Source organism: Labrus bergylta, chromosome 13 (assembly GCF_963930695.1).
Source record: "Labrus bergylta chromosome 13, fLabBer1.1, whole genome shotgun sequence".
Classification (NCBI taxonomy): domain Eukaryota; kingdom Metazoa; phylum Chordata; class Actinopteri; order Labriformes; family Labridae; genus Labrus; species Labrus bergylta.
In genome coordinates this window covers 18519709-18535740 of record NC_089207.1, presented here as the reverse complement: position 1 = coordinate 18535740, position 16032 = coordinate 18519709, and the positions used below count along the sequence as shown (strand labels likewise).

The following is a 16032-nucleotide window of genomic DNA, read 5'->3' as shown; positions in this document are numbered from 1 at the left end:
TCAGATGGAACAAAAGAAATGTGTTTAAAAAGCGCTTCATAGACTTCTTTTCAGGCACATATTTCCGAGCCAATGAAAAGGTCTTTGTTACCCACGTTTGGGTCCCGACCCACCGGTTGAGAAACACTGATCTAATGCATCTGTGATTTGATTGGACCCTGCAAATTCTGCAAATTCTGCATCTTAAATTCTTAAGTTGTGAAAAACTTGAGGCTGGCTGTAAATGCTGAGGAACCCCCATCAGGTCAAATGTTTAAATGCCCATTTATACAGGAGAATAAATCAATCATTATTTGTAAAGCGGCAATTCATAAAAAGTGTTATCTCGAGAGACTTAACTAAGAAATATATGGGACAAAAAGAGCATATGGGACAATATGCAGGAAGGATTTCTCCTTTGTATTCCTTGCATTCCTGTTGTTCACACTGCCTTGTTGGAGGTCGAATAAACATTTTGACAGCCTGGGTCAAAAAACTGTTTTGGGTAAAGCTCATTTATTTATTGGTTCACACTATACAGGGGGTACATTTTTTTTTAAAGCTCATCCATTTAGATTTCATTACGGCTAAGACTGGTGCAGAAATATGCAGGTGACAGGTGGGCACGTTGTAGCTTCTTTCCGGGATGCTTAAGAACCTCTTCAGCTCCACCTCTGTCTGTTTCTAGAGATTACGTCCATGTTGTATACAGTCTATGGTTGCACAGAGAAGTCAGGATGTATTTAAGAATATGAAAAAGTGAACCTTTTACTCAGTTGATTTTTAAACTCCGGTGACTTACAAAATTACCAAAGCAACCTGTTCACTACAACTCATGGTGTATCCACCATGATGTCCCAGTTTGGTCTCATGAGTTTGGTCAAGAAATTGCAGAAGTAATTACAAACGTGACACTCAAAACTGCAATTCCTGAACTAATGGGTGATCTAACTTTGTCTACATGAACTTAGCTACAAGCTTTCCAAAAGGCTTTTTACACAAATTGATTTTTAGAATTGCAAAAGTTTTGAATTCATGTCGACTTACACAAAAACATCTTCAGATAAATCACAAACTGCTGCAAGACCTGATTGTTTGGCCTGATTGGTGTTTGATTGTTTGATGTAGTGCTAATAAAAAATACACTTTCAAAGTGTATTTTAGGATCATTTCATGTGCCATACTTTACATTTCATATTCACAGTGTGATTAATGCATGTTGGGTGTCAACACATCCATTTAACCACATCTGTAAAAAGCAGTGGTTCAAGTGGGCTTTAACTGCACAGGGCTACATGAGAAGTTTGTATGAGAATAAAAACATGCCTCTCACTTATCTGTAATTACAATTACAATATAATTAAACAACCATTGTTGTTTGTATTTTACTTGAATAGGAAACATGAAACAATCTGCAAATTAGATATTGTTTTTTTTTTTAAAGAGGATGAAAAACATTTGAACATTCTGTTGTTTTCAAAGGACTGAAATAGACCATGATCATCTGCTTATAATGGCACACAGTGAGGATAATGTGGCAGGAATAACAAGGAGGCATGAGGGAAACAATCAAATGATGCTGCAGAGAGAATCCATTATTATTGATCAGTGAAGCTGCCTTTGTTTGAAAGTGAACGCTGTTTCACTGCTTCATATGCTCAGTTATTGTTTCTAACACTTTACCCATCAGATTCAGAAACAGTTTATTCTCCAGGAGGAATATTATATTTACTAGACTTTCCTTATAGTGCCATGAAGTAACCTACAGCCATCTTTAATTGGAACACATATAGTTTAAAGGTTTCTGTAGCTCCACTTCAACCATGGTTACCCCGTCGTTTCTTCCCCGTTGTGTTCCCTCTTCTCCTCCTCCTCCCCTGAGCCACTTCAACTGTTCTCCTTGTGCCGCAGGCCCCGGCTGCAAGATGCGAACGTTGGACAGTGGAATTGGGACCATCCCCCTTCCCGAATCCTGTTCCTTCTTCTCCTCCATCCTGCACCTCCTCCCCAAATCCTCCTCCATCCCTGAGCCGTCCCTCAGTCCTCCCAGTGTCCCAAGTTCCTCCAGCGAGGACGTGTCTCCTTCCCCGCTACCCCGATGGAGAATCCCTTCCGGTTTTAAGGACGGCAGCCTTACGGGGGTGCCGAACTCCCTCTCCGACTCCTCCATGACCCATATCCAGTCAGTGCCTTTCCCCACTGTGGCCTTCCTCCAGCCCATCCAACCCCCGCCTGCACCCGTCATGACGTCTGCCCGTGTGTGTGAGACCCAGAACAGGCTGCCCAGACCGCCACCAGGTACAGTAAAGTAACAGTTCAAAAAGAAGCAGAACATACTGTATGGACTGCAGGAGTAAAGATGATGCTCATGATGATTTTCATCCTTTTAGTAACTCAGATTCATCTCATGAAAGAATATTTTGCTGTTTTAGTCTCTTACTTCTTCCTGTGAGGTTTGAATTCAGCAAACTCTCTTAACCTCACAAACCCATTACGCACTACCTGTCACAGCTTGAGTAATGAGTTGGTAAACCAAAGGAATGGTTTGACATTAAATTTGCCTCAAGAAAAACTGAAGAAGTGGTCCATTATCTACTGGATTTGAATGTGAGAGGAAAAACAATTTTCTCATATTTATGAAGACCTCGTGGAAGCAAACCTGAGGGGGAAAGTAAAAACACTTTCTTGTACCTGTTAGAGAGCAGCTTAGTCATTCTCTGGATCATTTTCATACCTTTTGAAATGCATCCCACTAAAATATTTTTATAGAAAATGCTATATAATCACAAATCAGGCGTAACCCTCTGCAGCTGTTGGAGCGAGAGATATGGTCCTGGATTAAAGAATCTGTAAGGAGTTTTTTTAAGCTGGTTTTTAAAACCGAATGACGTTAATATTTAAGTTTTTTTATGACCCACTCAAACAAACAAGACCAGTATGAAGGGTGGAGGTAACAAAAATGAAATGATAAAAGCGGAGGTGATGAAAACGCGTGTGAATCTAAAAAATGGAATGATAAACTGCATGTGAATTAAAAGATGAAGTGAGAAAGTATTTGAGTGATATGACTGATTTGAGGTCAGTTTTGATTAAAATGGTTTTTATTTGCCAAACTTAATTATTAATTGTCTTTCATTCATCATTTATAAGGGCTGTCAAATGATTCATTTTTTTAAACCGCGACTAAATTTCAGAATTTTAAATGTTCATCTCAATTCATCTAATTTTCAAACCCATGTTTGAAATTCCATTATTTTGCATTTCAAAATAGTTTTTTTTATGCTTTTACTTTGTACTGTATTTAACTAAGTTTGCTGTATTTGCTGTTTGGATAAAATCCTGCTTTTATTTTGAAAGAAAATCAGGAACTTCCAGTAGATGGAAAGTTTCGACATTAACTCATGGAAAAAGAAACTTGTACAGACCTAAAAGTAAAATGTTTGGAGTCACAAGCTGCATGTAACCTTTAACTGATCGGTTTATAAGTTTTAAACTGAAATGAGTTACTTAAAGGCGCAAAGGTGTCGTTTATTTCCAATCTCTGCTGCTTTGAAACACTACACAGTGAATTAACTACGAGTAGAATGTGATTAAAGCAATTAAAAATAACGAATGCATTAATTTCTAACCTTAATCACATCATGATTGATGCGTTAACGATGACAGCTCTGTTATTTATCATTATCACAAAAACTTTTATCATTTCAGGAAGCGGACCACAACGGTGGAAGTGGAAGTAAAAAAAAGTTATAAGAAAAACTGGAGGTGGTGAAAACGCATGTCATAGGAAATATTTGGCTTTAAAATGCATGTGAATTGAAAAATTAGGAAATAAAGATGTTTATTTATCAAAAATAAAAGTGATACTCACCATTAATTACATCTAACAGACTTTTATTGTTTGCAGCACCAAGTTTTTGTTACTTCCGCCTTAAAAGAAAGAACTGGCCCACTCATGGATCCGCTCGACCCTTGACCTTTACTGTCTTTGCTGTCTGTGGATGAGGAGGTCAATGACCTTGAGTGTTTTTCAAGATGTTCTGTTTCTGTTCCTTCATAAATTCACTCCTTGAAGTTTTTGAGGCGAGAAATTGATGTAGGAGGTTATTCATATTTCCAGTTTTTAAGGAAGTTAAAGTTGAATCAAAACTGTGTTCCGCTGTTTTCAGAGTTGAGGAGCTCCAGAAGCTCGACCAGGGACAGCTGGCCGATCACGCCGGTCAGTCCCGCCTCCTTCCCCGCCGTGACACACAGCAGCTCACTTCATCTTTCAATTCACATTCAATGTATCATTCCGATTTTTATCGTAGGCCTACATGCATTTTCATCACCTCTGCTTTTATTATTTAATGTTCGTTACTTTTACCATTCTTAGCGTCAACAGCATACAGATGACTTTACAAAGATGGACTTTACATGTTGTTGTTTTTCATGTTTGAAGGACAAAACAGATTAAGAGCATGTGGCCGAACAGACAATATTTTAAACTTTCCACTCCACACACAAACATTGACTGTTAAAAGTCAGCCGGATTCGATTTTTTGTTAAAAATAAAACACAACCTGCACATGTTCAGGAAAAATCTGACAGAATTGAAAGATGTTTTGATTTGTCCAGAGGGGGGTGCCAAAATCAACATGAACTAAAAGTTCCTCACAGGAGCTCTAATTAACATTCACATTTTATAGCTCAGTTGAGTGATTATAATTCAAAATTAAAATGTGGAGGATGACAAACTGCCTACACTTGACTTGTGAAATAGGTCTGCATAACTTTAGGAATTTAAATTTTCAAAGAAAATATGTATGCATGAAAAAGCTTTGATGTGACAAATTCTCTGAAATCACTTAAATTGCACTTAAAATATGTGTACCTTTGAGATGTTCTTGCATTAGGGCTCGTTATGTGCCAAATGTTATTTCAGGATTGGTCGAATGTAGAATTTTGAAGGCCAATAGGGGTACAATACATACATTTTTCCTGACTCATTTTCTACCATAAGTCATATTAATAGTCATGTTGCCTTGGTTGGTTTCAAACCTGATTCAATTTGGATGAGCTGTAAAAAGGCATGAGCTGAAAACTGAACGATATCCATCTATATGCTGAGGTTTCTTACGTCTTTATGGTCGAAAATCGTCATGTGTATCTGTGCTGCTTCTAAACAGGATAGAAAATATTGTCTTTAAATATGAGTAGACTTTTTGATGCATCCAAACGTGCCGTAAAGGTTTTAGATGAGGCGGAGAATCTTTCTGGCAGCTGTCACACATCTCTAAAGAAAGAAAGCCAATGAATGATCTGCTTCAGTAATTCATCATTCCTTTATCAAGGAGGTGTCGGAGCTACATTTAAACGACAGAATGCATTTCACAGAGAGTCACTCCTGTCAGGTCCTCTGCTTTACTTTCACTATGTGTGCAAGTGGAATAGAAGGAACATATTTCTATATATAACGGTGTATAAAAGACGAGTGAAAGCAGCAGCAATCACAGCGTGTCATTGCAATAACCTCCACGTTTATCACCACACCATTAACCCTCCTGCAGGAGCGCAGTGTAGACACGGCCACGCTCAGTCTCACTAATCACACACACACATTATGTTCCAAAGAAAAAAAACACTCACTGTGAAAGGGAACTATGTACGCTGTGTGATAATGGTTTTAGTGAGTAATGTTTACAATGTGAAGCCTCGAGGCTCGTCTTCATGACGCACGTCTTCTATTTGAATCTGTACAGTTTTAAAGGGAACTCTGACGAGGAGATGACGCTTTCTAAATAGGTTGAAATACACTATAAGCATCATATCACATCGACTACACAGTCACACTGTTGTTCTTTGAGAGTCATGTTTTATTTTTGTGTCAAGCTTTCCATTCTTGCGCTGCACACACAGTGTTCAGGCAGGTAGCCAGCTGAAGTGACGACACTTACTGATAGATTGTAGCTTTAGCCAGCAAGCTCACAAAATGGCTTAATCTAAAAACAATTTCTTGCTGCACTTACTGATAGCTCCTGCTCAGTTGTTCAGAAATAAGAACCTCTTTAAAGTCTTCTAAAATGAAAAACAGGTACCTGAAAAGCTAAAGCCTCATGTCATGTGCATATAGTCAGCATCTTCATCCACGAGAGGAAAGAAGACATGGAAATACAGAAAAAGATGTTTATATTGTACTACAATGCCAGTTAGCTGTAGTATTAAAGATACATTCAGTCATTTAAAGGAGCAATCTGTAAGATATCTACTGAATGAAATTATAAAGTGACCTTACTTTTTGATCAGACATTAAGGAAACATGCTATGTTGAAGTGTTGGCTTCTCTGACAACAATGCAGCAGTCAGTATGTCCTCCTTCTAACTTTAGATTCTGGTCCTGAATGCTCTGGATTTGTTTCGACCAGAGAAGGTAGACATTTTTAAGGTTCCCCCACACGGCCGTTTTGGATGTCCCTCAGTTTGCCAGATATGAGAGCAGTTATCAGGTCAAACCAACAGGTGTTGCAGCGATGGAAGCGGGCAAGAGAACTGGTTCAGATAGAAGTGATTGTACCCGACCTAAAAAGCCTCTACATGTTTCTAATAAGCTCCACGAGCAGAAACGTGCTCAAACTAGGATCAGTATTGGAGATGCTTTTGAAAAATGGAGAGAGGTTAGAACACAGAAAGGTTTACAGACCGATGCAGAGCTGGATAAACACTGAAGCTTCAGTGTTCACCACATGGCAACCTTAGTTAGCATCGACTCTAGAGAGGAGGGGGTGGGGGGGGGGGGGGGGAGAGACAGCTCTCTACAATGTTTTGAATTTGGTTGGCAGTACCCATTTTAACCACTAGGTGTCAGAGTTACATATTGCTCCTTTAACTTTTTTCCAAACTAAACAATGCAACAACAAGTACCTAATTAGCCAAGGAAATGCTCTTTGATGCTCAATTTCTGCTGTAGGTATGAAGTTGGTGAGCAAGACATGCCAAAGTTTGAAAATTTACTGCAGACAAATCATGGATGCATTTTTTAAGAGCTGGATCCTGTGTCCAGACTTGGCCTCTCGTAAACTCTGCACAGTGGCCATTTTTAATATTTCAATAAACATACCATAAAGCATTAAACTCAAGAATGCCAGAAAGAGACATCTGTGAAACAGTTGATAGGACAGCTAGAACTGCGAACAAGGTCATTTACGTCTCTTTCTACGATTGGTTATTGATAAGGTTGAGGTTTCAAATATGTAACGCTAAAGAAGCAAAAAAATGCATCTAAATGTAAACTTTGGGAGGAGCAGGACAAACACTACTTTTCATATCATCAACTGAAAGCTTTAACTTAAAGTTTGGCTCTGGCAAACTGAACCCTAACCTCATTTAAATAATGTTTCCCTTGAGTCGAGCTCAGGTGGTTGTTGCTCTAAAGTAAGAGTTATACATTTCCCATCTTTCGATACGTCAAACCTCTGCTCTCCCTGACTGTCGCACAGATCTCCTGACACTTTGAATTCACGATGATAATCATTCTCTCTGTGAACATGTCAGATGTCAGTTTGTCAGTGTCACTTTGTTCACTTGACTCCACATTTCACTGCTCTCCTTGACAGGTGAGAAAATTAAGTGTGACTGCAGAGAGAGAGAAATAAAACCCTGAAATAAGTTTTCCTCTGTGCTTATTTCAGGTGCAATGGAACCAAAGAAAATGACCTACATCAAATCCAAAACACGAGCCCCACCAAGCCAACAGAAAGAACAAACACGACTTCAGCTCGCCAACTGTAAGACCTCACAGGAGCAGGTTTATTTAATGAACACAAACAGACACACTGTTAATAGCATGTTTTTTTTCTGCGATCACTTCTCACTCTTCAAACTTTATCATCACAAGATGTTCTTATTTTCTAGAGAGCACTGAGTTTACATTCATAACTCACCCTATAAATAACAGACATGTCTTTTTCTAATACTCAAAAGTGTTTTCTTCAAAAAGTTTTGGAATTTAATTAACTTAACTGTCTTGAAAATATAAAACAATACTGTATTTAAAAAACAACAAAAACCACTGAGAAGCTCTCCAGATGCTTCTTGTGACATCATGGTCAAATGAAGCATTGCAACCAAAGCTACACATAGCATTATCAAAATCAAACGTTTGCACCAAATGGCACACACTTCATTCATATTACCAGATTTTTGTCTAACCAACTACACACTGTTGGGCATAATGAAAATCACTCTCATCTTTAGTATGCTTTGCCATAATACAAAATTTTTCAGATTGTTCACATGCACAGAAATATTTGCAGATACACACACATGCTGTTGAAACATTTTTTTTTTTTTTTTTCACCAAACAAGTCAGTGCTACATATACCAGTACAGTAAAACGGCTCAAGTTGGGCTGATCTCTGTCCAGCCTCTCGCATTGTCAGCCCATAGTAGATGATATGATCAACTAAGGTTGCTCTGATTTCATTTGAAAGTTGTTGTCTTCTCTGGCAATGAACTCCTCTACCAGCTCTACCCCTACCTCACACTCTTCCTCCCGCTCTCATTCTCACCCTCCCTCTTCCTCTCTCTGCAATGTCTTCCATTGTTGTTGTCAAAAAAAAAGGTGTTCACATGTGGTCTTTTCATAGTGCTTACTTCCTGATTGAAGTGATAACAATTAACCATTGAGGTGTTCGGCCAGGTGGCACATACATTGGCCAGTTAGCTCATGTAGTGTCATTTTGAATGGCAGTGTTTTGAGATGGCGATGTGACTTTATGTCAGATTGTTGTGTCTTATGCAGAGACAAATGTTTTCCTGACATATCCGCTGGGTTCATCCTTCTTAAATGTCCAGGACTTTGTCAAACAGATAAACACTATTATCACGCTGACTACGGTGAAAGTCACAAGCAGCAGTACAATAAGAAGCGGAAGGATCATTACCCGTTTTGAGATCCCCGCACCCGAGGCCGCGTGGCCCCTCGGTGCTGGCGGCGGATATGTCAGGAAAACATTTGTCTATATTTGTCTGCAGAGTGTTCAGTGCATTTAAAAAGTGCCATTTTGAATCGCAAAATGTGTGTAAAGCAGAAAATGTGTTTAGACTTTTGGAGACTTGAGAAGAGGTTTTGCTCTCTGTGTGTCAGTTTAAATACTTGTGCTATGCATGTCATTTTAGTGTGTTAGCAATTGGAAAAAACTTTAAAAGTAAACTCTGTGTGGAGACGGTAGCCTAGTAGTTACATTGCACAGATGCTATAGTCCTCCAAGTGGAAGGTTTTGAGTTCAAATCCGACCTTTGGCTCCTTCCCCGCATGTCGTTCCCCACTCCTTCTCTCGCCCCGATGGACTCTACTGTCCTGTCTCTAAAATAAAGGTATGAAAAGCCCTGAAATAATCCTTTATATGGCCGCTAAACAAAGGACCAACATGTTTCACAAACATCACTTTGCATCTTGATACAGTGCATTAACGCTGACATTTACAGAGTGTGTGACTGGATGTGTGTGTGTGTGTGTGTGTGTGTGTGTGTGTGTTTAATAGATCTTAAATGTGCCTGTGGGGTTAAAAACAGGTGTGCTGCTTCACATGAGCTACCAAAGGACACAAACACCAAATAAAAGCACAAAACCATTCCCTCTTACCTTTCATCATTTCATCAGGTTGTATAAGCTACTCATCATATGTACATGTTCTTTTTACTGGTACAATTAATGTGACCTGAAATAAGTTACATTTAAGCATCAAAACAGAGCCATACATTACCTCATATAACAGGTTTGACCTTATTATAAGTTATCTATTGAAATCAAACCACAAATTCGTATAATGACTGTATCAGAGAGATGTGGAATTTATCTCCAACAATATTTTAATATGGGCTGCACAGTGGCGGGTGGTGTTGCACTGTTGCACTGTTTCTGGTTCAAATCCCTGTCAAACAGGGTCTGTCTATGTGTTGTCCTCGTGCATTTATGGGTTTGCAAAATTGCCCGTAGGTGTGAGTGTTAATGTTGAATATTTATGATCTAAATATCTTGTCGTGTGCTAGGACACCTAAGTATGCACTCTGTGGATTTCAACAATAGAATAGCGATAACCAATTGGGATGCGAGCCGGCTAAAGAAGAACATCAACCGCAGCTAATCCATTTTTGCTGACTTCCAGCTCACATTCTGAAAAGTTCAGCCCATGGTCACCATCTTTGTTTAATCTAAAATTGCGTATGGTCGTGAGATTTTGAGTATTTTCACAATTTTCCCCCAAATCAGAATTAATACTCATTTACTTTACAACCTTTCTATATTTCTATATATATTTCTATATTAACTCTTTGCTGCCAGAATGTGAAACTCTCTTTTGAAAAAGCAAACATTTAATCTTAGACTGGGTTTTCATAGCATCAAGCTGCAGGATCTAACTGTAGTCTGTATCTGTTGTTTCAGAGTCCATGAAGCTAAATGAGTCCAGCTGAAGTCAGGAATCAGGAAGCCGGCTGGATTTATCTCTCTCTCACACACACACACACACACACACACACACACACACACACACACACACACACACACACACACACACACACACACACACACACACACACACACACACACACACGGAGGATCCCCACATCCCACAGTTTGGACACTCTGCATCAGGATGAAATGCTCACAGCTGGACAATAAGTGAGTCTGGCTTCCACCTGTGCTCAGTGTGGAGCTGAGATACTGAGCAGCCTTTCAGGATGCAGCATTGAAGCTTCTGGTCGTCATTTTGGAGCTCGTTGGCATCGTCTGTGTGCAGCAGATGGAATTTTAAATGTAGCAGCTCTGCCGTCTCTGGGCTGGAGTTACACACACGTGGATTTCTCTCTGTCATTTCCCCCCTTTGCAGAGGTAGCAATTTGACATAAACATGGCAGATACTTTTGTTTTGGTGATACCAGGTCCGCTTCTGTAGCGTTGTCATGGCTACCTGAAATCTTAACCATTTAACACAAGCTGAATCTTGTACTGAGGGCCCAGTGTAAGCAGATGCTCGTGGACATTAGCTTCATTTTCACATCGCTAAGGAAAGAATCATTGTAATTTTAAAGCTAAGCTAACTGCTCCTAAGCTAACAATATATGATAAGTACCAAGAAGAACGAAAGGCACACAGCTGTCATCTTTCAAAAGACATCCCAAACATTTTAACTCAAACACCATCATAAGATAAGAGTCACATAAAACGACATTCAATCACAATTTTTACATTTTGCTTTGGGTTACACATAAAGCAGACAATGAAAGGACGCCTCAAATACACATATTTATCAAACGAACCTCAAACTACTAAAACTTATGAAAGTGTTTAACTTCCTCTGCCTCTTCTTGAAATGAAACAATGATGAGGGTGGTTTTGGTTTTGTGTAGGGAACATGAATCCAAGCACAGGGGAACATCTTGGTCCTGGATAAATACTGGAAAACAGAGTAGATCAATATTTAACATTTAAACACTTACATGCACTTCAGAAAGCATGAAACTGGACTCAACAGCTGGTCGCAACGATAAAACTTTGTTCTGCAATCCAGACCAATCAGAACAGGCTTTGTCTGTATGATCATACACCATGTTAAGTCGGCGACACACTAGACGATTTTGGGCCTGATTTGACCTTGAAAACGATCGGGGGGGGGGCGTGGCCTGATTTGAGGCTGATCGTATCTGATTTTTCTGTCAAAAGATTCCTCAAGTGTGGGGTGTCACTACGATTATTTTACTGCTTCCAGATCTTGTCGGAGCCTCCCTGATCTTGAATCAATTCCGGGTCAGACTGCCTCCAACAGATTACCTGCATCGGCCAATCAGAGCGAGCAGACTTGAAAGCGTCACCAAACCGGATGTTTGGTACTATGATAACTCACCCTCAGCTCCCGCTGCAAATTGTATAAAGCCACACATAATCTGTCTGCAAAACAAAACACACAGCAGGAGAGCCAAAGTTGATCTTCTTCTATATTTTTTTCTTCTTCTGAAGTCCCGTTTGATCTCCTGTCTGTGAAATCTTACCACAGATGGCATGTGTGTGGTCTCCCGGCCTGGCCGAGATGTCCAGTGTGTGTGTTCAGAGTATTATAATATTTAAAACCGGTTGAAGCCATCCTTATGTCTGTGGTCTCCAACGTTTTTAAAATGGGGTGAGGTTTGACAATCGTCTAGTGTGTGGCCAGCTTTATTCTGATTTCTGCATTAAAAGAAAATGTTTCCAGTGAATGTAATCGGTAATGTGTGAGCCAGTGTGGTAGAGTTAAGGAGCCAGAGTGTCCACATGTGTTTTAATTAACATCCAATATTCAAACTACAATGTTATCTCATTTCACACTTTCTGCACCAAAAATGGGACCATATTCATACTCAGACCATACTCCAACTCATTTGTGACAAGATAAAAGTCAGGATTTGTGAGACTAGAAATGTAAGTCCATTTTCAAGTGGTTATGATTTAAGAGTTCAACAGATACAGGACTTTCAGCCATGAGACCAGAATTTAAGTATCGTAGAAACCAAATAAAAATGACATATTTTAAATGCAACGCTTAATGTCACATCCGTAACATACATACCTAACGTGACACCAATAAGAAGTTTAACTCGTGTGATTAGATACCTTGTTTTATCTGTAATGAAGACGTAAACAAATATCGACCTTTTACCGAGGTTAACCTTGGAGGGAGGCTAACTCTGTGATTGAATCTTTTAGTCTCAACGAGCTCTTCAGAAAAAGCCTTGCAAGCTGGTCGGCTGCATGATCCAGCCGCTAATTTTATTCTATGTTGTGGGGCAGTTTGAGTCCAACCAACCATGCCAGAATATGCACCGTATTATATCAAAATGTTTGTTGTTCCAGGTTGAACATTTAAGTAACTTTGCACAAGAGGAAACCGTTGCAGCTGTCAGGTCACTTTTGGAGGAATATATAAGACCTCCTCTAAAATCCTGCAGAGCAAAGATCATTAGCCCGCCATCTTTGAACTTTGTGTGAACATCTGCTTTTGATCTAACAACTATCTCAACTACAATACGTATTAAAAACATCACACTGAACCTCATAAACTCAAAGACTGCACACTTTCATCCTGAGGACCTTTTATGTACAGCACTAACTACTGATTGACCCTCATGAGCTCGATACCTGACTGAGTAATGTGATCTTTTAAAGTGTGCACTATCTTGTTGGAACCTTTTTTATTTTATTTATCGTCACAATGTTGATTATATAAACTTGCATGAAACCACCCTACGGCTTATTCTAAACACAGAAATGCATCATGTGAATCTGTTATTCAGATATGAAGAGTTTCATTACAGGAGAGAAAAATAACGATCTGATTTCTAGAGCAAAAATAAAATCACTCATTCACTTTCATGCAGCAGTTTTGGGGGGTATCCCTATGTTTCCTCAACCCTATGTTTCCTCATTTCTATGACATTTTCCCCCCATCAAAATTAGGCCCTATGTTCCCTCAGCCCTATGTTCCCTCAGCCCTACGTTCCTCATCCCTATGTTCCCTCAGCCCTACGTTCCTCAGCCCTATGTTCCCTCATCCCTATGTTCCCTCAGCCCTACGTTCCTCAGCCCTATGTTCCCTCATCCCTATGTTCCCTCAGCCCTACGTTCCTCAGCCCTATGTTCCCTCATCCCTATGGTCCCCTCAGCCCAATTTTCATAACTTTTCCCCCATCAAAACTAAGCCCTATCTTCCGTCATCCTAATGTTCCCTCAAGGATGAATCACTAGTGTGTAAAGACCTTTATGCTACATTCACACTAAAAGCAAAAATCACATCAATTGGTTAAGTTAAGGAATATCGGGCTGGGGTAACATAAACACGCTCCCATTTTATTCTCACTAATGAAACTCTCCATAAATGTTCTGAAGTTTGCATTTTTCTACATGATCCCACAGTGATGACATCAGGACAAAGCAGTGAGTTTTGCATGTATCGTCAGTAATAAAACACCCAGTAGGCACATTGTAGAAACATTGTCGTGCTAGCTCAGGGAAAATGCCATTTATTGTCTCTGATAGATGCTGTGGATTCAATAAGTCAACCTCATCTTCACTGCAGCAGTTCTCACTGACGCTGTTTAAGGATATTTACCTGAATATTTTCCTCCCGTCTGTTTCTGTCTGTACATTAACCTGTAGAATATCTCACCGCGGTTGCTCAGTTACTCTCTAAATTACGTGTGCTGTGTCCTTTCTAGTACTGTTTTCGGTGTTTTGAATGCATCCCGACATATTTGGCAGTTTTAGCTGCTTTTGCAATGTTTTTTACCCCCCTCACACCTTTGTCAGCTTCCTGCCTTTCATGTGTAGATATTTGCCAAAACGCATATTGCCAAACAAACACTGCTTGGAGCTAATCGCGCACACAGGAAATGAATGCAACTAAATCTACATGTCTGACTATAGCCATATTACTTTGGAGCATTAGAGGCAGTTGATGTAGTGCACTGTACAGTTGCACAATATCACAACTCATGTCATCTTACTGTATTTACCTCCTCTTTGAATCACTTGCTACATGTATATGTTGAAGGTAATGTTTGTAAAACTAAAGTTCCTGTTAAACACACAGGTGAGATATGTAGCGTTCACAGGTGAGGCGAGGTGATCAGGGAACAGATTGGCTGTATCGATACGGGTAGATGGAGCATGGCGTCTGTGTTTTAAAAGAGAAAACAGCTCACGTATTGAAAGAGCGTCACTCTCACAAGAGTATTGTATTTTTCTAAAGTTTACTCGAAAACGCCCTGTATTTGTACTCTGCACTGATGAGTGTAATTAAACATTTATTGCACATATTCTTACTCACTATTACAGTTATGCTCCTTCTAAATGTGTTTTTTTTTTCAGAACCCAATAATAACAGTGATGTTTTTTGTGTGACAGTCACCTTAGCAGTTCAAACTGAGAATTGTATATTACTGATATTCTTTGTTTTATGTAAAAGAAGAAGGAAAAATAAACTATTTCAATACTTATTGTTCAGGTGTTGTTTTGTGTGACGTATTATTTTTTTGTATTTGACTGAATGAATGTAGCCATAAAAAGCTCCACACTTCAAATCAGGAGCGATTTCATGCAAAAACAACGGACCCGACAGTTGCATGTTTCCACTATATCCTCTGAGCTGGCCAGTATAAAAGGTGGATGCACAACAGAACAGTGAGTCCTGTTTACTTTTACCAATTTGTGAGAACATGTGGTGTGTGTGTTTTTTTTCCCGACAAATGCAAAGTACACAATTTGCTGATTAGCCTGCACCAACATGTCACAGGCGCTGGACCAGAGTTTCTCAAACTGGAAGCAAACTCGTGCAGGACTGCCAAACAGTGCAGTCAGATTAAAAGTAACACAAACAAACAAACAAACCAAAAAAAAAACAAAAAAAAAACATTGCATCTGTCAGTTAAAGCTGAACAAAAAGCATGAAAATTAAGACAGATGTTTGCATGGCTCTCTCTATCCAGCCCTCACTCCTACAAATATTCCATATCGTACAACTCATTTTGCAAGAAAGAAATTACAGACTAAATTACGTTTCCCACTAACATACAGGGTTTTTTTTTTAATTTAAAGTAGCTGCAGTTAAGTTGATAATGAACTTAAAAGTAAAATGTTCCCTTACAACGTATTTAATTGGTTTTCAATTCTACATATTATGTCCACGAGAAGTTACCACAAAATAACTCACTCTTGGAAATGGAAATAAAACACATAAAAAGTCAGCAGTAAGTTGAGACATAAACTTTTTTCTGCTAAAATAAAATAATCACAATCAAGTACTTTTTCCAGCGCACAGTTTGGTCCACACAGCCTCAACTTTCTCCTGAACTATCTCCATGAATGAGACAAAACAGCTGTCCATGTACAGCAGTATATGTATGACAGAGTTATAAGTATGATTAAACCCATGCTATTTTGTCCATTTATAGGATCAGAGAAAGACAGTTGTGGCAGCGTGCCATAAAGCAATTTGTTAAACCTACCCCCAGTAACAGTTGTATGCTATTAAAAAATAACTATAT

General features: G+C 39.2%; 1 protein-coding gene across 1 annotated transcript in view; it reads left to right on the top strand.

Annotated features, from left to right (window-relative positions):
• Nucleotides 1–14985, top strand: part of LOC109983506 (nck-associated protein 5-like) — a 78339-nt gene extending 63354 nt beyond the window's left edge. Inside the window, exons 12-15 of the mRNA XM_065962154.1 lie at nucleotides 1891–2277; nucleotides 4149–4198; nucleotides 7647–7742; nucleotides 10403–14985. Coding sequence (XP_065818226.1) covers nucleotides 1891–2277; nucleotides 4149–4198; nucleotides 7647–7670 — 461 coding nt within the window. The 3' untranslated portion in view covers nucleotides 7671–7742; nucleotides 10403–14985. The remainder of the gene's footprint in view (nucleotides 1–1890; nucleotides 2278–4148; nucleotides 4199–7646; nucleotides 7743–10402) is intronic.
• Nucleotides 14986–16032: the final 1047 nt, after the last annotated feature.